The sequence below is a fragment of the Rousettus aegyptiacus genome, unplaced genomic scaffold (assembly GCF_014176215.1).
Source record: "Rousettus aegyptiacus isolate mRouAeg1 unplaced genomic scaffold, mRouAeg1.p scaffold_m13_p_9, whole genome shotgun sequence".
NCBI lineage: Eukaryota > Metazoa > Chordata > Mammalia > Chiroptera > Pteropodidae > Rousettus > Rousettus aegyptiacus.
In genome coordinates, this window is record NW_023416312.1 from 33,401,098 (window position 1) to 33,424,824 (window position 23,727).

Sequence of the window (23,727 nt, forward strand, 5' to 3'; positions counted from 1 at the left end):
CTCTCCCCACCTCCACGAATGCCTCTCTCGAGCATCTACGAGAGACCAGGGTTTGACTTCTCCAGCCAGCTTTGACTTCTCCAGCCAGCTATTGTCCTGGCAGCACAGCTGCCGCGCCAGCATCCCCACCCAGTTGGCCTGCCAGCCAGCCGGCTGCTCCCTGGCCTTGCCAACCGCCCTGCTCCCCGCCGCCCCGCCCCAGGGAGGACCAGGCTGGCGGCTGGGAGTCTCCCTGCTTGCTCAGCCTCCCTCCTTCCCTCCCTCTCCCTCCATGCCCCCTCCCTCCTCCTCCCGCCCCTGAGGCAGGGACCGTGCGAATCCAGGAGAGGGGGGACGGAGACACAAGATGGGGTACAGCTTAGGGCTCTAGGCTCTCCGCTGATGCCCCATCCAGGCTGAGTGTCCTTAACATCTTGGGACCTGAATTTGTGTGAGCTTCTGTGGTTCCCAGGCCAGGATGGTCCCTCCGGCAGGCCCGTGGTGCCCCTGTTTTTCATCAGGACCCCCTCTATGATGCTCTGAGCCACTCTCTTCAACCCGGATCTAAAACCCGGGACACAGCTATCAGGCCAGCCTCTCTCTTCACCCCACCCCCTCTTTCTGGCGTCCATCCCCTCCCCAACACCACCTCTGCTGCTGCCTCTGGCTGTGGACCTGCACCTCTTCCCCATCCCCGCCAGGCCTAGGGAGCGGGGTGAGCCTGGATGAGAGCCCCCTCAACCTGGGGCTCTCTCCAGGCCATGGCCCGAGTGCTCCTAGGGAGGAGCCCCAGGCCCTGAGCATCTGCTAGAGGCTTGGCAGAGGCCCCACAGGGACTGTGTCTTCTGAGGACAAAAGGCGTTGGCCAGCAGGCAGACAGGGGGTGGGGGGAAGGAGGGACCGGCAGCCAGGTGGACAGACAGGGTAGCAGGGGCCAGTACTGGCCCCCTCTCATATTGGTGGAGGCATGAAGATGGGAGTGGGAGTGTGTAGTGCAGGGAACGCCTGCTGGGACCCCCACCTGCCAGCTAGCTGGGCATCCCAAGTCTGTATGCCACCCACCTGGTGTTCCCCAACACCCCCAGCCTTGCTCAGTGCACCCCTCTGGTACCTGCTTACTCTGATGTCGGCAATTTAGACCAGCCCAGCTGTATCCAAGGCAACAGAAGCAGTAGTGTCACTGGCCGCCAGATCACTGAGGGCCCCACAATGTGGCCTGAGCTGCGGTTTATCCTTGGTGAGACAGCTTGAGCCTTCTCCCTGGATTCCAAGACAGCCCTGCTGAGAGAGCCCAGGTAAGTAGTCAGCATCCCTTCACCAAGGGTGGGGGGCTAGGACTTCTCTTCTGTCTCCCCATACAGATTTCAGAGTCTCCATTACTGTCATGCTTTCTGTCTTTCTCTGTCGATCTCTCTCTCTCTCTCTCTCTCTCTCTCTCTCTCTCTCTCTCTCTCTCTCTCTCTCTCTCTCTCTCGCTTTCCACTCCATCATAAGGGCTAGTTGGGCACCCAAGCCTAGAGAGTCCTGTATCCATCCCCATATTTCCCAATCACAAATATCCCATGAGAAAGGGAACCACCACTTGTTTCCTCAACCGGGGTCTATTTTTATCATTATGGTTGCACTTGGGCACGAGGCTGTGTTAACATTTCCTTGTGTGCTAGCTGTGGAAGGCATGCCTGGGAGTCAGGCCATGCTCTCCTCACAGTGCCTGCATCCTGGGCAGGCTCACCCTCCTGCAGCTGCTTCCTCTTCCTCTTTCCCCTCTTCCACTCTCCTCCAGGTTCCTCGGTCTGCATGCAGGGTCTGTGTTTGTGTCTGTCTGTGTGTGTGAGCAGGCAAGTGAGTAGACATAACAGAGAAGCTGCTTCTATCCCAGAGCACCCCTATGCCCTCTTTCCTTCTTCCTTCCCTCTCCTTTCTGCCCTTCCTTCTTTCCTTTCTTCCTTCTTTCTTTCCCTCCCTGCTTTCTTCCCTCCTCTGTCTCTCCCCACAGGTAGCAGACTTTTGCTCGCTCACCACTGAAGATAATGCTGTGAATTCCAGCTAGGGGTAGGAAGCCACCGTAGGGCTAAAAGAAAGGTGAAGTGGGAATGGGGAGCACTTCCAGGCCCTAGGCTTCCTGATAGCTCTGCGAAGTCAAGGACCACATCTCACAACAACCTGCAGGGGCCAGACACAACACAGTTGTCCAAACAGTGTGGGCCCTGGCCTCCATCACAAGGTTGTCTATCTCTGTTTGAGACACTTATGTTGTGTCTGGGATCCTCAGATCTTATGGCCTTGTACACAGTGGCCAGTGGTCCCTGAAGGGGCAAGAAAGCCTAGTACATGGATAACATGGATTCTCCGGGGACTCTTTCCCCCAACTACTAGCTCTGCAACTTTAATGAAAGCAGGCCATTTCCTAAACCTCAGTTTTCCCATCTGTCAGAGACTGGAAAAGTGACCCTTCCATCATGGTTATGTGTAGTGACTAAACGAGTTGGTGCATGCAAATAAAGGATATACATAGAAGTAGCCCTGAAGCAATGTCAGCAAAGCTCATGGTCAATATCGTTGCTGATTGTTCACGATTAATATTGTTATTGATTATTTGGGGGAGGCACTGATCCCTTTTCTCCAGGGTCTTGGCAGAGATCTGGGGAGGGCAGCAGGTAAGCAAATGAGGAGTAATGTAAGGGAGGCAGAAGCAGCTCTATGTTGTTACTCCTGGTTTGTAGTGAATGATAAGTGGTGACTGTAGGCAGAGCCTCGTGCCCTCACCCCATTCCAAGCTTCTTTCCCGACATTTGCCCCTGTCTGTGCTTACACCTGCGCGCGTGCACTCACAAACACACACAGAAGCTTTAGATCACCACCACCCCCTACCCTATCCCTGAGTTAGCAGAGGCCTGGTTTACAGCCTGCAGCATTCCTGGCCCTGGTGATGTATGCATCCCCCTGTTGAGGGGCGACTTGGCGAGAGTTTGGCCTGTGGTCAGTGTCTGGCAGGGCCCAGAGACAAGTCTGAAGCTTCTGAGAGTGAAGCGCTTTGGTTAGAACTGGGATGTGGCCCATGCAGCAACCAGACCTGTGGGGTGCAGGTCCCAGGGAGTTGCTAACCTAGAACCTGGACTGGGTAACAGTGGGGTCTGCTGGCTGGTTTCTGGTGTTGAGATGTGGTGGAACACTGGGCAAGGGGTCAGTGACTGAAGAAGGGTCCTCACGACCTGGGAGGAGAAGAAAGGGAAAGACTGAGGCTCAGAAGACCCCCTATGTGGAGGCATAGAAGTATAGAATAGACTTTTCTGAAGAAGCATTTGTTGTGGAAGGGAAAGGACCCACACTGTGGTCCAGATGCATCTGGTCTTCAGCATGGGTATATATGTGCAACTGAAAATGTGTGGCTATGTGTGCAATCTGTGTGTGTGTGACTGTTCATGGGCACAGTGGATGTATAAGAGTCTCTGTGTGTGAGCAAGTCGTGATGGTGTATGCGAGTGTGGGTGCTTGGATAGGCTTTGTGTGTATAACAGGGGTGCGGGTATGACTTTGCATGTCTACCTGGGTGAGCAAATGGACATGTCTGATTCTGAGCCTGAGTAAGTGTGTGTTTCTCTGAGTCAATAGGCCTGTTGAATGTCTGGTTATGTGTGTATGTGGTATCAATTTGTCTTTGAGTGTGCATATCTGATTATATGTGTATGAGTGTGAGGGTTTCAGAATACCTGGGTAGGCAGGTCCAATTAGGTGAATGCTTACTTGTATCTGATTGTGTATATTTGTGTGTGCCCATGTGCGCATATGCATGTAGGTGTATTTAAATGGTGTGTTTGTGTGTGTGTGTCCATGTGTGTATAGCAGTGTATGTGTGTGCGAACATGTTTCTGCGTGGGTGTATCTGTCATGTATATGTATGAATAGGCCTGTGTGTGAATGTCCATGTGGATGCTCCAGCATTTTGAATTATGTATATTTCTGTGTGTGCACGTTTGAGTATATTTTGTCTGTAGGCAGACCTATGGGTCCACATATGATTGGGGAAATGTTAGTGTAGATAGTCACACTGGTATAAGGAGAACTAATTGCGTGGATAAGGGAGAGTGTGTGAATACATGTTTTGTGCATGAAAATATATTTTGTGGGTATGCCTAGGTATGCACATTTGATTATGTATATGAGTATAGCTGGGGGGTATATGCACACACACACACAAGGCTGTGCGCATAGATGGATGGATACATTTGTATACATGTCTAATTGTGTTTGTGGGTACAGTTATGTGTGAATGCATGTCTGATTGTAGTATGCAGGAGTAACTACATTTCATAATACTTGGGTGCACGTATCGTGTGTTTTGTTTGAATTTCTGAATATGAGTGTGGGTATGTGGTTATATGAATGTGGAATTTCTGAGTATGAGTGTGGATATGTGAGTAACTGAATGTATTGTGTATATGTTAGTATGTGTAAACATCTGGCTGTGTGTACATTGAAACAAAAATGTCTGTATATCTCCTGTATGTTCGTGCACATCTCTTTGTGTGAATATGCCTGTCTGAATGTACAAGTATGTGAATGTACCAGTTTGGACAGTTCTAATTATTTGCATATGTGTGTTGTGTTTATATACCATTATTTATTCTGGAATGTATGTTGCAGAACAGTGTAAATGGCTAATAAGTGTGTGTGTGCATGAAGATGTCTTTGCATGTGTGTGTCTGTGATGGGTGTTACCAACTCTTCTTGTGCAGATACACAAGTATGTGAGAATATGTGTCTGTTCTTTTATGTGTGCAAACATACCTTTGTGTCAGAGTCTGTCTGGAAATGTAAGTGTAAATGAATCTTCTTTTGTTTGTATAGCTTCTCATATGGGTGTATGTGTGTGTGGAATGTGCATGGTGTGCATATCTGACTGATTGTGTGAATATGTTTTGCAAGTACATTTGTATCTACATGTCTGATTGTGTGCATAGAGGAATGAATGCTGTACAAATCCATGTGCATGAGAATATGCTCATAGGTGTACATACCCAGTTATGTGTATAAGTCTCTGTGTTACAATGTCTGTATATGAATACTTCATCTCATTGACAAACGTGTATGTCTGGGTGTTTATATGTACAAGTACACCGATGTATGAGTGTGTATGAATATGCTTATATGGTAATGTCTGAGCTGTGTGTGTATACATTCAGGAATTTATCTCTGTGTATCATGTTTGTTCATTATCTTGTTGGATATGATACAGAGTCTGCTTATCTGTGGGCATGCATTACGTATGCTTGTGTGTACACCTGTGTTTGTGAGTGAACATATGTCTTTCATAAGTATCATGTCATGCAAATGTGTGTCATGCATATATGCCTATGTTTGAAAGTAAATAGATGTGCACATGTAGGACAAGTGTAGTGTGAGTGTGCATCACTGTGAGTGTGCCTATGTGTAGGGATGAATGTAGGTATTTGTGCATGTGTCTCTCTGATGGTATGTGTGTGTGAGAGAGATACTTGGCCTTGAGCCTAGGCAGATAGGTCCTATCACTAAGGGGATGATAGGGTGGGTACTTATAAATCTGTATGATACTCTGTGTACCCCAGCATGTGTTTGTGTGCATGTCTGAGAGTCAGTGGCACCCTACTAAACCATGTCTCATTCTGACTATGTAGACATCCTACAAGATGGCAAGCTATAACACCTGAGTGATCCATGACCCTCTTCTGGGGCCTCTCTGGTCTTGACCATGTGCTGGGTTTTTGTGGGGATCTCAGGATAATTCCTGTCATCTTTCATACTCAAAAAGTAATAATAGTGTAATAACTATGTATGGTGCCAGGTAGGTACTAGACTTATTGGGAGCATCACTTTGTAAACCATAAAAATGTCCAACCATTATGCTGTATATCTGAAACTAATACAATATTGAATGTTAACTTTAATTTAAAAAATAATAATAAAGAAAAAAAACTAAAATTAAATAAAAGAAAAGAAGTAGGAACCAGTCATGATTGATATCCTACTAGGGAAGGGGGCCTGTGACTGCTTTAGAAAAGGATTTCTTAAAACACAAAGACCTCCCTTCCCATTACCCCACCATCAAAGGCCCAGGACAGAATGACATTGTATGGTGTCTAGGGTTGGTAGGTTTGGTGCTTACAGAGAGCACCAAAATTATGCCATCCAGGTGAAATATAGATGTGAACGCACATGTATAAGTGAAGGTATGTCTGGGTAGAGCACAGTGCGTGTGTGTGTAAGAGGTGGTATATTTGGTGAGACAGAGATAGAGAAAGAGATAGAGAGAGAGAGTTAGAGAGAGAGAGAGAGAGAGAGAGAGAGAGAGAGAGAGAGAGAGAGAAAGGGAGAGATCTGGATTGTGTGTATGTAAGAAAGAGCCTTGGTGTTTCTGGGTAGGATGTGTATGTGAGACACTTGGGTGTACAGGTATTCCCCACTTTCCAGAAGTTCACGTTAGCAACTTCCCTTTCACAAAAGACCTACATTAGTAAGGTAATGGCCCTTTTTTTTTTTTTTGTAAAAGCTAAATGGCATAATGCGAACTTTCGGAAAGCGGAGGATACTCTTCACTTTACAGTATTTCGGCTTACAAAAGATTTCATAGGAATGCTCTACTTTTGAGTAGCAGGGGAAACCTATATTTGGGAAGAATGAGTGTGAGTGAGGATGCATGTAAATGGTGTGTTTGTGGGGTACTATGAGAGCATCAGCCTATTTGGGTGAAGGACAGTACAAGTGAGACATTTGGTGTGGCTGCGTGGGGATATGCGTGAGGATGTGTATATTTGACACACATTGGCATATATGACATATATGGGTATCTGGATGGTGAAAGAGAGAGTGGGGGTATCTAGACTATGTATGTGCTTGATAGTATGAATGTATCTGTGTTGTTTGTGAAAGAGAAGATGTGGGTGCTTTGGGGTAGAGTATGTGTGTAGGAGTATGGGTGAATTGGGGCGGGGGCATTCAAGTGTGGGTATATCTGGATGATGTGTAGGTGGGTAAGAGCACGAGTGTACCTAGGCAATGGAAGTGTATGATGGAGTATATCTAGATGGTGTGTGTGTGTTAGAGAGAGAATTTGGGCACATCTTGGTGAGGGTTGGGGTGTATACAAGTGTGTATATAGTTGGAGTGCACTAAGGATGGGATGTGTGGGTGTATGTAAGAGTGTGGATGTATCTGCATTGTGTGGGTATTCTAGATGATGGTGACTAAGAGAAAAGGAGGATTTGAATTGAGCGTATGTGTAAGAGGGAGTGTAGGTGTTTCTGAGTGTGATGAGATGTGAGAACACAGGTGTATTTGGTGGGAGGAGTGTGTGAGTATTATCTGGTGGACTGTAAGTGTTTGTGTTTAATTGGACCAGGGGTGAGTGTGAGTATATTGGGGGTGTGAGTGGGTATATCTGGATGATGTAGGGGTACATCTAGGCTGTGTGTGAGACAGTAAGGGGGTGTATTTTGGTGGAGTGTGTTTGAATGTGAGTGTATCTAGTGATGGGTTGGTTAGAGCACAGGTGTACTTGGGTGGCAGAGTGTGTACTAAGTTATATCTAAATGGTGTGCTGTGAGAGTTTTGGTTGCGTATCTGGGTGTGTATGTACTTGGGTATGTATGTGAGTCTGTGTATAACTGAATGGGGTTTTGAAAGAAACAGTTTGGGAGGCATATCTTCGTAAGAAATGTGTGTTTGAGTGTGCGTGCATCTAGGTAATGTGGAGGGGATGAAAGCTTGGATGTATCCGGGCAGTGAAGTGTCTGGGGAGATGCACCTGGACAGCATGTGTAAGAGTTGGACAATTCTCGGTGGGCTGTGTGTGTGTGTGTGTGTGTGTGTGTGTGTGTGAATGCAAATGTATCTAGATGATAGTGGAGTGTATCTAGATGATGCCTCTTGGGGGTGAATGTATCTCAATGGTTCATATAGGATGGTGTGTGTGTACAAGAGGGTGGCTAGACATGGGTAGGGCTTTGTTACTGGGGCTGTGTTTGGGGTGTGTGTGTGTGTGTGTGTGTGTGTGTGTGAGAGAGAGAGAGAGAGAGAGAGAAAAGAGAGAGACAGAGGCAGAGACAGAGAAAGAGACAGAAAGAACATGAGAAAGTGTGGGTGTATATGGATAAGTGAGTGAGTGTCTCTGGTTAGGTCTAGGTGGATATCTGTATTTGGATATATTTAGATTGGGAATTTTTAAGTGTATCTTGGTGGAGTGTATGTAAGTATAGTGTCTCTGAATGGTGTTAGTGTAATCGTGGGGGTGTCTTGATACTGTGTGTGAGAGAGATTGTAAGTGTCTGGGTTGGGTATGAGGGTTCTGGGTTGGAGGGGATAAGTTTGAGGGTATTTTAATGTTGAATGTGAGAATGTAGGTATACTGAGTTGGGGAGTTTGCATAAGTGTGGCTGTATATGGGTGGTGTGCCTGTAAGTGTAAGTGTGTTTGAGGTGCGTATGTATGAGGATGAGTGTGTTTAGGTGGGATGTGTGTGAAAAATTGTGGCTGTGTCAGTATTGGGCATGTGTGTAAAAGTGGGTGTATGTGAATAGTGTGTGTGAGAAATAGACTGTACACCCATCTGGGTTGGAGCAAATGAGGGTGGGTTTATGTAAGTAAGATGTGTGGCATTCTCTCTGGATGGCGTGTGAGGGAGAGATAGGGTGTATCCGGGTGGTGTGTGAAAGAGTGTATAGATCAATCTGTTCAGGGTGTGTGAGTGTGAGAGTATCTGGGTGGAGATGTGTGCATTTAAACATAGCTGGCTAGTGTGTGCGAGAGTGTTTTGGTATATTTGGGTAGGGAATGTATCTGAGAATGTGAGTGTGTCTGTATGTGAGTGTGGACTTATCTGAATGGTGTATAGGTGATATAGGTGTATCTAGGTGATTTGTGAGTTTGATAGTCTGTGAGTGTGTGTGATCGTGTGTATGAATATATATATAATATATATGTATGTATATATCTTTCCTAGATATACACGTGCTAATGTGTAAGTAATAGTATGTATCCACCTGTGAATGAGGTAGTTTCTGTGTGCATATTTACTACATTATCTGCATCTATGTGTATGTCTGAGGAATGAACATATCCTGTTTGTATAAAAAACTGTGTGTTTGTATATAAAACTGGGTCTGTACCTATGTGTGTCCCACTATATATATAAAACCATGGGAGTATGAGAAAGGAAATGTGTGTCTAGGAGGATGATGGAGAGGGTTTGAACCTGAGTGTGTATTTCCCAGTGCATACACCTGGATGTATGAGTGCACACACCTATATCTGTGGTAGTGTTTTATCTATGTGGGTGTGGATATTACCTGTGTTGCTAGTATTTTGACATATTTAAGCATGCTTCTGTGTGTGTGTGTGTTTTTATCTGAATATGTAAACAGATGTGTAGTGGTCAGGATGTAAATGTGTGCTTGTGAATCTCTGCTGTGTCTGTAAATGTAAGAAGGTTGGTATCGAGGTTTGTATATGATGATGATGATGATGATGATGATGATGATGATGATGATGAGTGTGTATGTGTATAAAAGATTTGTGCATATCTGGCCATGTACTAGGATGTGTGTATCTGTGTTGTGTGAGTGTATGTGTGGCCGTGCATGAGTGTGTGCATCTGAGGGTTTGTGTGTATCTGTGTTTATAAGTATCAATGGTTGTGTGGGTGTAAATGCATGAGTCTTCTCTGTTCCACATGCCCACCTACCTTTGTGTGTGTAGCAGTGAACCTGAGTGATGTGCCTGTATGTGCAAGCATATCTATACTTTGTGTATATGTACGTGCGCCAGGGCAGATTTATATACTGCGATTTATATATGTATGTGTGCAAGGGCAGGGTTTGCATAAGACAGTGGGTTTTAATCTCTTAGTGTAAGAGCCTAGGGTAGGGGAGGGCCTAGATCTGTAGAATGTGAGCAGGGCTTGCTCCATGTCAGTTCTTATGTCTGTGCAAGCATGATTTTGTCTGACAGCATGTAAGTCCATATGATTTGATCTGTAGGTATATGTGTCTACATGTGCCCACGTGAGTGTGTCTTTGTTTAGGCCTATATTTCTATATAGGTGTGTGTATATGTATGTGTTTTGTATATCTTTGCTTAATTTGCTGGTAGATGGGCACCTATACAGATTGCCTGTTTCTATGTAGAAGAGGAGGTATGTATGTGTGTGTGTGTGTGTGTGTGTGTATTTGTGTGTGTTTGTGTGGGCACTTGATTGCACTTATCAGCTGGTGTAAGTCTGGATGTGAGTGCAAATTTGACTCTCCATGTACACATGTGCCTGTGTGCACATACATATCTGTCTCTGTGTGCTAGTGTATCTGTGCAATGTGACTAGATGTGAATGTATTAGGGCATTCATAACCCAGCACACAGAGAAGGTGAAATATGTGTATAGCACATTAGAGTAAACTGAAGAGGATTTAAGGGTACTGAGATTTGATGAAAAGAAATTCTTTACATTTTTGTTATGTTATACAAACTGTGGTAAGAAAAACAAATACGAAGTTTTAGGGGAGTTATTAAATATTGAATTTACATACAACTTTCAAATGATACCTTTTCAGAATTTTTTACACTTGAGCTCACTTCTGGAGCCATAACGTTTTTATTCACCAATGCAGATTAGTAGTGGTCAACATTCTTCATGCCCACTTCTTCCGAGCCTTTGTTCATGACTGCTTTGATTTATTTTATGGTCATTTAATTCATTTATGGTTATTGTCATCATGATTCGGTAAATCAGTTGACGCTGAGCATAGATCTTCTACATCAAGTTGTTGTGTTTCTTGGTAAAAACAAACAAAATGAAACAAAACAAACGAAGCAAGTAACTATTAGTTTCAACATGAACATAAGCTTTCATCGTGTCCTGCCATTTCTTGGTCTTGGAAGGCATGTTGTTGAAGATAGGATCCATTCCATGGAGGGCGTTCAGGCACATTTTGCCCTAATGTCCTCAGTAATTGGTTTGAATGTATGAAATATAGCTGCATACTTCTTCAGGACAGCAAAGCTCACCTCAAAAGTATGAGCTTTGAAGACATCAAGTACCATTTGAGTTTTTCTGAAGCATCAGATGCATTTTCCAGTGTTGAATATGGCTGATGCTTCCACACCATACCAACCTCTCTAAAGAAATGAAACAACTTCTTGTTCGTACGTCTCTCTTCATCTCCCTTTTATAACTCATTTGTTCTTGCCATGGCAAGGCAGAGACCCATGTTTTATGCTTGAAATAGCTACATGATCTCTTCTATCTTTTGGTAGTCGCCATCAAGAGGTGACTACTTGCCGCCTGTGTAGGTGGCAACAAATGGTCAAAGAGTATGTTTTTATTGGTTAAGACTCCTTTCTCATCAATAAGCAGAACTTGGATAATTTTAGTCTGAATTTTGTGTTTCAAAGGTGAGGTCCTTGACATCTAATGTCTCTTTCTTTTCTCCCAATGAAATGTAATGTTGAAATTTCTTGTAACAAATGCTTGTGAATTTTGAATCCAACAGAAAATTTTCATTTTGAGTATTTCAAAATAATGATGAAGCTTTTCCCTTAAGTAGACAGACATTGGTCTACTCATCTTAGTAAGTCTTTTTTAGTATTCAATTCCTAATGCCAACTAAACATCACCAAGGGAACCATACTTGACCTCACATCTAAGTTGAAGTTTGATTTCAAATCTATAAACCTTGTCAGTATACTTTTATATATTTTTGAGTGTCTTTAAAATTTTCAATGTAATTTTATTCATGTGCTCAAGCAGCCATTTGTTGAAATCGGTAAGCATCAAATCTGCAAAGTGAAAGTTATTCACAAAGAAATGCTGAAAATTTTCTTTTAACCCATAAGTCTTTTACAAAATCTTTACACGATATTGTTTAAAACAATAGAGAAGGGCGAACTGATCCCAATGCTTCACAGAAACCTGACACATGGGTAGGTAGTGACTTGGATTTAATTAAACTCACCTAGCATCATTTACTGTGGAAATTAGACCTACGGGCAAACTTTTATAAAGTGAAGGTTCATTGGTGAATGAATCTGGGGTTTTTTAGAACAAATTCTAAATGTAAACTTCCTGCCATCACGAAAGCAGCATCAGTCTACAGACTTTTGCAGTTTCCACAATATTTCAAAATATTCATGTATCGCTTTGAATTTTTCAACCATAGTTTATTTTGGAGTTCTTGCATTTCTCTTTGGTATTTCTGATTAATACTGTGAACCAAGCACAGTTAATCAACATCCAGAGATGCATCAATATAAAATAAAAATCCTTTTGATTCAGCAATCTTCTGGGTTAGTGTCATCTAGATGTCCTTTGACCTGTCATCACTGTGTTTTCTAACAGCAGTAATTGAAAGTGTCCCCTTTCCTATTCTTTCTACCCCATTGATTCCAAATGGAGTGTGGACAATTTTCTGGCGGACTGCTGACATGTGAGATTCTACTGGAAGGGGCATCTTAGCTTTACTTGCTAATCGTGCAACCCCGTTACTAGCTGCTTGAGTTCCATCTAAATGTTCTAAACCATCTCATAAATGAGCCTGGTTTCTTAATTTGCACTTCCAGTTGCTTTAAAATGTCCAAATATTTCTCTGCATGATAGAGTGTTTTATGGTCAGATGACCAACATAGCCTACTGGGAAATGAAGTTTCTTTTGATAACTTTTCCACACAAATCAAACATTTATGCTGAAGAAGAAATGACTAATTGGGCAGCTAAATCCAAATTTGAGATGATCCTTAAATTGCTTTAATTAGGGACATCCAGGATTTTTTGGAGGGGAGACTACTATATTTGTCTTATGAGTCTCCTGATTTTCCAGCTTTAATCAAAATGTCCATTTTGTTAGGGAGAAAAATCCAAAAAAATTGAATATAAAGTATTGAAGGGGTCAGCACACCCTTGTGACTTCTGAAAACTGATTTTTTCAAAAAAACAAATTTTAGATCTGCATTCTTAAGAAAACGGCACTCTGAAATAGTCACAAAGGCTTAGCTTTTCTTTTACTGAATCAATTCAATTCAACTACGGTCAGGCTTCATTCATTTACTGACAAATATTTTTATCTAAAAACAAAAAATAATAATTAATTATGAAATTCATTAGGAAATCCCACCAAGAATCTGATTTGGCTAATTGTTAGTATTAAAAGCAATAGCAAGTAAATCAATAAGTAAACCAAGAAATTATAGAAATTATATTATATACTGAAATACTTATTAACTAAATGATATAATAGATACGCTTCAGAATATCCTGGAAGTGGGGGAAGTGCAGGATGTTATAGGTGAAACAAGATCCTATGAATTGATTATTGGTGAATCTGGACGATGAGTGCACTGAGGTTTATTACAGGATTCTATCTACTTTTTTATGTCTCAAATGTTCTAGAAGAAAAAGTTTTTTTTATAAAGAAGTAACAGTTAAGGAAATTAACAAAATAATTTTATTTTCTTTAGGAATATCTAATATCATATAATAGTAATAACAGCAACAATCACACAACCCTTCTATTTTCGCAGGAAAAAAAGTCGTGGAAAATAAGAATGAGATCAAATTAAAAGTAAAACATCGTACATGTATGGGGGAAAACCAAAAATACCTCACTGATAATAAATCAAGGCAATCAAAGTAATAATCATACAACCTGGAATATTATAACAGGAGACATCCAAATGTTTACAGCCTCCCTTTTCACATGGTCCCCCACAGCCCCATCTTGCTCTGGCCCTCAGCTGTGACAGGTGTCCACCTGGCATCTCTGCTAATGTTTCCACCTGTGTGTGCAGAAATTGGCTGGTCTGTGAACATGTGCGGGATGGTCTCAGTGTATACCCGTTGCAGGATGTGTATATTAAGTAAGTGTGTTGTGTGCAAGTTTGTGTATGTACACATGTCTGTGTATAAGTGTGCCTGTGTACAGGGGCAGTTTTTCTGTTTGTTTGCACTTGCATACTGCTAAGCGGCATGTGTGTGTTGGAGCTGGTATACTTCTCTGCATAAGTGAGTGTGTCCATGCATGGGCTTCTGTATATATGTGCTAGGATGTACATATCTGTGTTGGTGAGTGACTAATAAATGTAAGAGGGTTTGGAACAGTCAGTCTCTGTGTTAGAGTATTATATGTGTGTATATATGTGAGGAGTTTTTTACTTGCCTATTTTTTACTCCATGCAAAAATATCAGTGGGAATCTGAGAGAGATTCTGTCTGTGTATAAATATGTGTGTATTTGTGCATGTATGCATATAGCAGGGTTCAAATGCATGTGAGTATGTTGTCGCATGTAAGTGACTTTGAGTGTTAATGTGTGTAACGGTGTTTGTATATGTGATGATATAGGTATGCCACTGATTACATACCTGTGTTGCAACGGTTTGACTGAATATGTCAGGATTTGAATTATCAGGTATATTGGGACAAAGAGTATATATGAGTCTATGTGTGACAGCTCGCACATACATGTGTGTGGGTTTATGGGCCCTTGCACATGTATATGTGTGAGTGTGTGTGTCTGTGTCTATTTATATGAGTAATACTCAGCTCTCTTGTACCCAACGCCATCTTTTATGTAATATATTTTGTAACACCCCTTTACTCTCTGGACATGAAGTTCTTAAATAATATAATCTCTCTGCACATATAATTTCAAAAGGAAAGACATATAGAATTTTATATAATAGCCGTAATGTACTAACTTTCATACAAATAAATAAAAAATAAAAGGAAAGTGATTTGTAAGAAAATAATTTATATTTCAGTATGTAAATGTTTGGCCCTGACATTCCCCTGGAAGTTCAATGAAGTAATTAGAGGCATGAAACATCTTGTAGTAAGTAAACGTGGATTAAGGAGAAAGGGAAAAATCAGAAGCTGCTCCTTGCACAAAGAGCAGAAAAATGCCAGGCAAAGGCTTAGGGGTGAGATTTTTTCCAAAATAGTCAACAACTCAAGGAAAGTGCTCCACAAAACAAAATACAGTCTGTTGTAACATAATAGGCTGATTCCTGGATAATTTGGGGTACTGTAAATCCTCATTTAGCATCGCTGATAGTTTCTTGAAACTGCGGTAAAACGACATATTATTATAAAACCAGTTTTAGCATAGTCTAATTGATATAAGCAAGAGTTAAGTTCCTACAGCCTCTCAACTTATAACCAAACGACATTGAATGAAACATTATTCAAAGACATGCTGTATATTAAAACGAGGGGTGGGTGGGGAATTGTATTTATCTGTGAAATAGAGGTAGATTCTAGGTTTAGTTCATTACAAGTCCAAAGCCCTAGGTGATGTGGAACATATGTTGGTTGTGTCAGACTGACCCGCAGATCCCTGGACCCCTAAATGTTAGAAGGACACACTACATCGAAGCCTTGTGACAACCAAAAATGCCCCTACACATTTCCAAAATGTCCCTTAGGGGGCAGTAATGCCTTTGTTAAGGAGGAAAGCACTGGCGTTTAGGCTGGGTATGCTGTGCCTGCGTGACTGAGGCAGTGAACAGGATTTGTGGAACTTGATGGAAATACACTCTGTAGTGTGTGTGTGTGTGTGTGTGTGTGTATGTGTGTGTGTGTGTGTGTGTGTGTGTGTGTGACCTGGTTGCTGTCCGTAGGTCTCCATCTCAGTAGGCTATGTGTCTGTGAGTATGTAGTTGTCTGTGACACAGGTCTAAGGGTGGCTGATAAGGTGTGTGTATTGCGTGCATGCACCCACATCCTTAGCCTCGGATAGGCCTAGGCTGTGGCTGCCAGTTTGTGATCAAAGAACCCTCTTCTCACTTATTTATACAGTCACTTCAGCTTTCCAGGCAGCACTGGGGTTTTGTGGGGGTTTTTTTGCTACTATTTTTTTTAGTTAGTTTTTTTTAATGTTTATTTTTGTTTGTACCAAGACTCTGGGCTACACATAATCCACCTTCTTGGTCTTAGTGTGTCTCTCTGTCTCCCTCTATCTTCATCTTTATTTCTGCCTCTGTCTGTCTGTCTATGCCTCTGTCTCCATCCATTCTCTTTAGCTATATCCCTCCCCTTCTGTCTACCTCAATCCTCTCTCTCTCTCTCTCTCTCTCTCTCTCTCTCTCTCTCTCTCTCTCTCTCCCCGCCCCCCTCTCTGTCTCTCTTTTTACTCTCTCTCTATTCTCTGTTTCTCCCATTCTCTCTGTTTCTCTGCATGTCTGTCTCTTTTTTCTCACGCTCTTCCTCCACATTCTGTCTCTATTTCTATCTCTTCCTCTATGTGTAAGGCCCTCTTCTCTTTCTCTCTCTCCCCCTGCTTCCTCCCTCCTCCCTATCTCCCCTTCCCTCCTCTATCTCTGTCTGCCTCTCTCCTTCTATTTCCTTCTCTATCCATCTGTGTGTGTCTCTCTGACTCTCTCTTACATTTAATTTCTCTGTCTCTATCACTTTCCCCCTGCATCCCTTCAAGGATAAGAAGTGTGTGTGTATGTGTGTATACACATTTACACACATCTAGCTGTCTGCCAGCTGGTCCACAGTTATGTGGGAGCTATCAGGCCTTGGGGGCCTGCTGAAAGGGGCCGACCAATCCCACTTCTCCTGAGCCCCTGCCCCAGCAATTTTCATGGCCTACTGGCACCGGCTCTGAGACTTCAGGGTGCCATGTACAGGCTGCTCTTTCAGCAAAACCCTATCTGGGTGCCTCCAGGCAGCCTTCCCTGAGCCACCAGCTCATTTAGTCCCTCAGCCAATTGATTGACAGCTTTGGACTGAGGGCCTACCATGTGCTATGCACCACTCTTCTAGAGGAGAGTATATGAGTCTACAAGCCCTGCCCTGTGGAGCTTTGTTCTCACAGGGACAGGCAGGCAATAAACCAAGTTTTAAAAGTAAATTATACAGTGCATTAAAAGAGATAAATTTTAGGAAAATAAATAAAGCAGGGCAAAGGGCACAGGGGTGCTCTTTTTTTCTCAGCTGTATTACTGCGGGAGGCTCCTAGGTAGTCTCCCTACTTCCACCTTTGCCACCATGGTCCATGCTCCTCACAGCAGCAAGTGGGATCCTGTTCAATCCCGGATCATATCACATCAAGCCTCTGCTCATGGCTCCCATCTCACTCAGGGTAAAAGTCAAAGTCCTTACCATGGCCTATGTGATCTGGCCTTGCCACCTTTCTGGCCTCATCTCCCACCACTTTCCTCTTGCTTACTCTGTTCCACCCACAGTGACCTCCTTGCACTTCCGCAAACGCTCCATGTGCGGCCCCACCTCAGGGCCTTTGCTTTAGCTGTTCCCTCTGCTTGGACTTCTCTTCCCCCAGATACCCATATGGCTCATTCTCTCACCTTTTTCAGATCTTTGCTCAGATGACACCTCTGTGAAGCCTTCCCTGTCTACCTCATCTGAGATTGCACCTCACCCACCTCTAACACTTCCTATCCTCCATCCCTCCATTTTTTTTTATTTTTTAGGAACTTATTATCTGACCTATGTATCTCTATTATCTAGAATATCAGTTCTACAAGGGCAGGGATCTTTATCTGTCTGATTTACAACTATATTCCCAGTACCTGGCAAACAATAGATACTCAATAGTTTTCAGTGAATGAATACACACAGCATACTTACATCTTTATATTTACACATACTCCCCATCTCACTTAAAATAAAAACCTAAGTTCTCATCATGGCCTGCAGCCCTTCACAACCTGGCCCAGACACCTCTGTGACCTCACCTTCTACCACTGTCTCCCTTATCTGCCCCATTCCAACCACTCTGGTTCTCCCTCTGTTCCTTGAGCAGGCTAAGCACATTCCTGATCATGAATAAAGAAACCTATTTAATGAGTGACTACCAGTATTAACAAAGAAAACACGAAATATAATAGAAACTAATAGGGGTACAGTTTTCAGACACAGATTCAGTACTGTTTTGTGTAACTTTGGCTTAGCTGTATGTGCACGTGCATGTATGTTTACCAGTTCGTAATGTAAAATGTATTTCTAACTATGGGTGGCAATCAAAATAGTTTGAAGAACACAACGTTAGAACTTTGCAAAGAGAGAGAAGAGCCACGCCAACATTCCCACCCTACAGAACCACCAATGGAAGAAACAGGTAACCAAGGACATCTGGACAGATGACGTACCCTCACCCAGCGAGGAGGGGGTAGGAAAAGTGGGCCGGGGGCAGGGCCTGACACCAGCCTGGGAGCAAGTGAGGGGGGCCACATAGACACACTAACACTACCCTTTCTGTTTCTTCTTCACCTTTCCATGTCTTTCTCACTCTTTTTCTTCTCTCTCTCTCTCTCTTTTCTCCCCATATCCCCCTACCTCCTCTCCCTCTGCGTCTCCCTCTGCCTCCCCCTCTCCCTCTCTGTCCCTCTCTCCTTCTCTCCCCTTTTCCTTGTCTCTTCAGTTCTCTCTCTTTATCTTTTTACTCTTTTTCATACCCTCCATTTCCATCTGAATTTCTGTCCATGTATATCTTTGTCATCATTTTCCATGTCTTTGTTCTATCCTTTTACACTCCGTCTCTGTGCTTCTGTGTGTTTTTCTATCTCTCTCCTGCCCTCATCTATCTGTCTCTCTGTGTCTGTGTCTCCCCCATTACCCCCATTTGCAGGTGCAGCCCAGCAGGACCACTGATGGAGCCCCATAGGGCCCATGGAGTACCCGACTGGCTGAATCCATAGGGTTGGGAGAAGCCCCTGCCCCTCATTATGGCCAACACCACTGGAGAGCCCGAGGAGGTGAGCGGCACACTGTCCCCGCCATCAGCATCAGCTTATGTGAAGTTGGTGCTGTTGGGACTGATCATGTGTGTGAGCCTGGCAGGCAATGCCATTTTGTCCCTGCTGGTGCTCAAGGAGCGTGCCCTGCACAAGGCTCCTTATTACTTTCTGCTGGACCTGTGCCTGGCCGACGGCATCCGCTCTGCCGTCTGCTTCCCCTTTGTGCTGGCTTCTGTGCGCCACGGCTCCTCATGGACCTTCAGTGCGCTCAGCTGCAAGATTGTGGCCTTCATGGCTGTGCTCTTTTGCTTCCATGCGGCCTTCATGCTGTTCTGCATCAGCGTCACCCGCTACATGGCCATCGCCCACCACCGCTTCTACGCCAAACGCATGACACTCTGGACATGCGCAGCCGTCATCTGCATGGCCTGGACCCTATCTGTGGCCATGGCCTTCCCACCCGTCTTTGACGTGGGCACCTACAAGTTTATCCGTGAGGAGGACCAGTGCATCTTTGAGCATCGCTACTTCAAGGCCAATGACACACTGGGCTTCATGCTTATGTTGGCTGTGCTCATGGCAGCCACACATGCTGTCTATGGCAAGCTGCTCCTCTTCGAGTATCGTCACCGAAAGATGAAGCCAGTGCAGATGGTGCCAGCCATCAGCCAGAACTGGACATTCCATGGCCCTGGGGCCACCGGCCAGGCTGCTGCCAACTGGATCGCTGGCTTCGGCCGTGGGCCCATGCCACCAACCCTGCTGGGTATCCGGCAGAATGGGCATGCAGCCAGCCGGCGGCTGCTGGGCATGGACGAGGTCAAGGGTGAAAAGCAGCTGGGCCGCATGTTCTACGCTATCACACTGCTCTTCCTGCTCCTCTGGTCACCTTACATTGTGGCCTGCTACTGGCGAGTGTTTGTGAAAGCTTGTGCCGTGCCCCACCGTTACCTGGCCACCGCTGTTTGGATGAGCTTCGCCCAGGCTGCCGTCAACCCGATCGTCTGCTTCCTGCTCAACAAGGACCTCAAGAAGTGCCTGAGGACTCACGCCCCCTGCTGGGGCACAGGAGGTGCTCCGGCTCCCAGAGAACCCTACTGTGTCATGTGAAGCAGGCTGGTAGGCAGACAGGCAGGGAGAAGGTCAAGGCCACTATGATGGGGCCAACAGAAAGGAAGGGGTGGGGCCCCCCCATACAGGAGCCTTTCTTTCCGAGTTCCAGCCCAGCTCTTCGAACCACCCAGAATCTAGTCACCTTTGCCAACACCTCCCCAGGATTGGGGTCTGGGTGGGGGACTGGGAATGAGGTGTTTCTAGTTCTAGGGCCTGTCTCCACTGCCTCCTTTTCCATTTCTATGGTCTCTCTCTCTCTATCTCTGTCTCTGTCTCTGTCTCTGTATCCCTCTCTGTCTCTGTATCTCTCTCTCTCTCACTCACTCTCTCTCTCCAATTGAGAAAAAGAAAACAAAGCTAAAAATGCAGGTTTTTCTACTAACAGCTGAGGAGACAGGCTTTCTTGTTTTAATGTCTCTCCTTCTGACATCGTCCAGAAGGGGGAAATTTTTCCTGTAAAATAGACTTTCCAGAGCTCTTCTGGTCCCCTCTGCTCCCATGCACCCTCCCCGTCCAAGTCCTTTAGCAAGGCCTGGGTGTTTAGGGAGAAATTGATCTGTTGACAGAGGGACCAAAGGGGGTGCAGGATCCTCAGGAAGTAGGGATGTTTAATTGCTGTGTTGTGTGCAGTGATGTTTTAGGCTAACCCTGGTCCCAATCCTGGTCTCCTCTCACTTCCTATCATGTCCAAACATCCCAAGTGTTTCTTGAGCATCTGTTTGAGAAGCCAGGAGGGGAGGGATACAGGCCCCCGGGACGGTCCCAGGATAGATGAAGCGAAGGATGTGAGCTGCACAAAGAGCTGGAGAGATCTGAGATTGGCTGCATTCTTTCGAGCTGCTTCCTGGATTTCCGGTCCCCGATTCTTCTTCCTGATGATGGAAATCCACTCCAGCCCCAATAGGGCTGATGTGGGTGCCATTCTAGCAGGAACAGCCCCCAAGGAAATGTAGGGAGAGAACTGAACTCCCCAGAGTAGCTGGATTCCAGAGCCTGGCATCAGAGAGGAATCAACCCCAGAATTGTCTCCTGGGTTCACACTACTCTCCTGAAGATGAAAATTCTTTTGGGGCCTTGGTATCTCGTAGTGGTATGAGCTCCAAGGCACTGTGGACTTGAGTCCATTCTTATCTGACCTCTTTTTGTCCTCCTCAAGCCTCGAGTCTCAAGCCCCTCACTAGTAGCCCTTGGCCTCTGGGCCCTCAGTCCCCTGACTTCTTCCCCTGAACAACCCTGCTCCCCTTTCCTCCCTTCACCCTTACTTCTCCACAAAATGGAGCAGACTGCAGCCAAATTCCCCAAGTGGGAGATCTCTAGCCCCGCTCCCAGGGCAGAGTCCTCTCTAAGATCAGGTCAAAACCAATTCTTGTAGACTGAGGAGCCAAGCTGGCACTCTTTTGCCTGGTCTTGCCCAGGTTCTCTGTCTCCTTCTCATTTCTTGGGGGAGGAGGAGATCTGTATTTACCCTTTCCCTTCCCTATTGAAGCCCTTGTCCTAAGCTCCCACCCTACTCCAACACAGCCCCAGGACTGGGGAAGCCTTGACCCCAGAAGAATGGGGAGGGCACTCTAGGCAGGAGAGACATTAATAAGCCTGGCTGTGGAGTGGCCCTGGAAAGGCAGGCCAGTGTGGCTGAGAGACTGGGGGTAGGGGGGAACTTGTTCTCTCAGTGATAGTGATGGGGGTGCCTTTTCCAAGGGATGGGTTGGGAGGACCACAGGGGTAGATAGGGTACATTTAGGAGGGTTTTCCTCCATTTCTTTTTTCTAACTGCCTGGATTCACCATTGGATTTTGTAAATGGAAAACTGAAATGAACAATGCTATATTGGATGTTTTCTCTTTCTGACTGTGTGTGCGTGTGTCTCTGTGTCCTGTCTGCTTGACCACATGTGGGGAGGTATGATCGAGTGAGATTGATGTGTGTCTGTGTGATTTTGTGTGGGTAGGTACCCCTGCCTGGTACACACATGTGAGCAAATGCCTGTATATGGAGACATATATGGTGTGTGTGCGCGCGCACACACACGCACGTATGCATCTAATTGAGAGGAGACAAACTAGAGTATGTGCCTGCAACAGGAATTAGAGTGGTCAGAGAGATGGAACTTGAAAACCATATGTATGTATGTAATAAGATGGTAGACTCCCATCTCATGAGATCTTCCTTCCTTGGCCCAGGCTCCCAACATGGTGGACAGGATACTTGAGAACCCCATCTCTTCCCAAAGCCTGAAACCCCCAGGTACCACTCCCAACGCCTTTATCAGTCTCCTCTCCAAAATCCAAATAAGGTGTTCCTAAAACTGGACCGCTCTGGGGATTGTGAATTAGGGATCCGACTTGGAGGGAACTGATGGGGTTAGGAAATGCCCCCCATAAAGTAATGGCTTCTGGGAGGACTGCTCAGTCTGGGATAGGAGCCTTCTGAAGGGTTCACTGTATACAGCTGAAACTTTGGTAAGCTTTGACTAAATTCAGGGGTAAGGCTGTCACAGTGGGGGGAGGGGGTGGGGACCCAAGCCTGGGAATCTACCCAGCCAGAGTGCTCCCTGGGCACTCAATTACTTTACTATTTATTTACTTATTCTCTCAGGTGCACAGAATTGAGTTGACCAGACTCCTCAGTTCTTGGCACGCTATGTCATCACTGATCCATGCAAAGCCCTTTTATTCTTTATTCTGTTTTGTTTTGTCCCCTTCATCAGCCATTCCAGATCCCATCCCCCCTCCCACATAGGCACCCACTCGTGTATTTAACGTTTGTCCTTCCAATCCACCGTTTATGTGTTTATTTACATATATGTGTATCTGTGAAAAATATATGGTATTGTTATGTGTTTTAATTTACATAAACAGTATTGTACTATAAATCTTGTTATGTTTCTTTTTTCACTCAACATTCTGTTTTTGAGAGATCCAGCCATGTTGCTGTATGTAGATCTAATTCATTCTAGTGGTCCATCTTATACACATATATCACATTTTTTCTTATCCATTTCTCTGCTGATGGGTTTCTAGGTTGCCTCCAGTTCACTGCTACCACAAGGGTGCAATGGGCAGTTTCTTACAACTTCTCTTTAGGGATGCTTCATTGAGAAGAGAGGAATCTAGGAGTTCAGAGAGAGGCCATGACTTGGTGAGGGTTACAAAGGGAAGAATAGACTCGGACAAAAGCCAAAACCCCACCAACATGTCTCACCAGAGACCGTCTATCTGGCCAAAAATAATCCCAAATACAATTAAAAATAGCATACACTGGGAAAAGGGAGCGGAAAGTAGGGGAAGAAGAAGTAGATCAAGAGAAAGCCCTAGAAAAGTCTAGCAGATGAACTGAATCACATCATTTTAATGACGTATAGGAAGTGTTTTTTTCCTTTTTTCTTTTTCTTTTTTTTTTTTTTTTTGCGTGATTATTTCTAGAGCCATTTTGCAGAGATAGAAAATGCCACGTCAAAACCTGGCCCCAAACCAAAGGCTCTAGGTTTCTGAATTCCAGGCTTGTTTGGGGGCAACCCGAGCCTCGAGGGGCCACAACAGAGTTTGCTGCAAGGCAAAAGCCGGGGACAGGGACAGGGACAGGGACAAAGGCAGAGGCAGGTGCAGGGGAAGAGTTAGGGGCAGGGGAAGATTTAAGAAGTGCGTAGTTGCCAAAGGGAAGGAAGGGGAGAAGTGGGGAAGAACAACAGCCAGGCTTTCCGATTTAATTTGAGTACGTCATGCTCAGTGCCTGCGTCTGTTTTTTGTTTTGTTTTGTTTGGTCTTCAGAACCACTGGTACTTTTCCCATTGGATAAAACGTTGAAAGGGTGAGGGAAAGGGGCTTCTTCCCCACAGCTTTCCTCACAGCCAATTGCCCCGCAGTCTTTCTCTGGTCGTGGGTGGGGGAGTGGGGAGGCAGCCGATGATTGGCGGGCC

At 44.8% G+C, this 23,727-nt stretch overlaps 1 protein-coding gene across 4 annotated transcripts; it reads left to right on the forward strand.

The window, feature by feature from the left end:
* The first annotated feature begins 337 nt into the window (after window positions 1-337).
* Window positions 338-23,410, forward strand: GPR173 (G protein-coupled receptor 173). Of its 4 annotated transcripts, none has more exons than XR_004952849.1 (3): window positions 338-1,274; window positions 18,383-22,055; window positions 22,407-23,410. XR_004952849.1 is itself a non-coding variant. In XM_036226916.1 (3 exons), the coding sequence occupies exon 3, from the start codon at window positions 18,687-18,689 to the stop codon at window positions 19,806-19,808; it is 1,122 nt and encodes a 373-aa protein (XP_036082809.1). In that variant the 5' UTR covers window positions 338-1,274; window positions 17,991-18,079; window positions 18,383-18,686; the 3' UTR covers window positions 19,809-23,410. The 4 variants fall into 4 exon arrangements, 3 of the variants coding, with proteins under 3 accessions (XP_036082809.1, XP_036082808.1, XP_015987995.1); XM_036226916.1 differs by adding an exon at window positions 17,991-18,079 and having other exon boundaries at window positions 18,383-23,410; XM_036226915.1 differs by having other exon boundaries at window positions 18,383-23,410.
* Window positions 23,411-23,727: the final 317 nt, after the last annotated feature.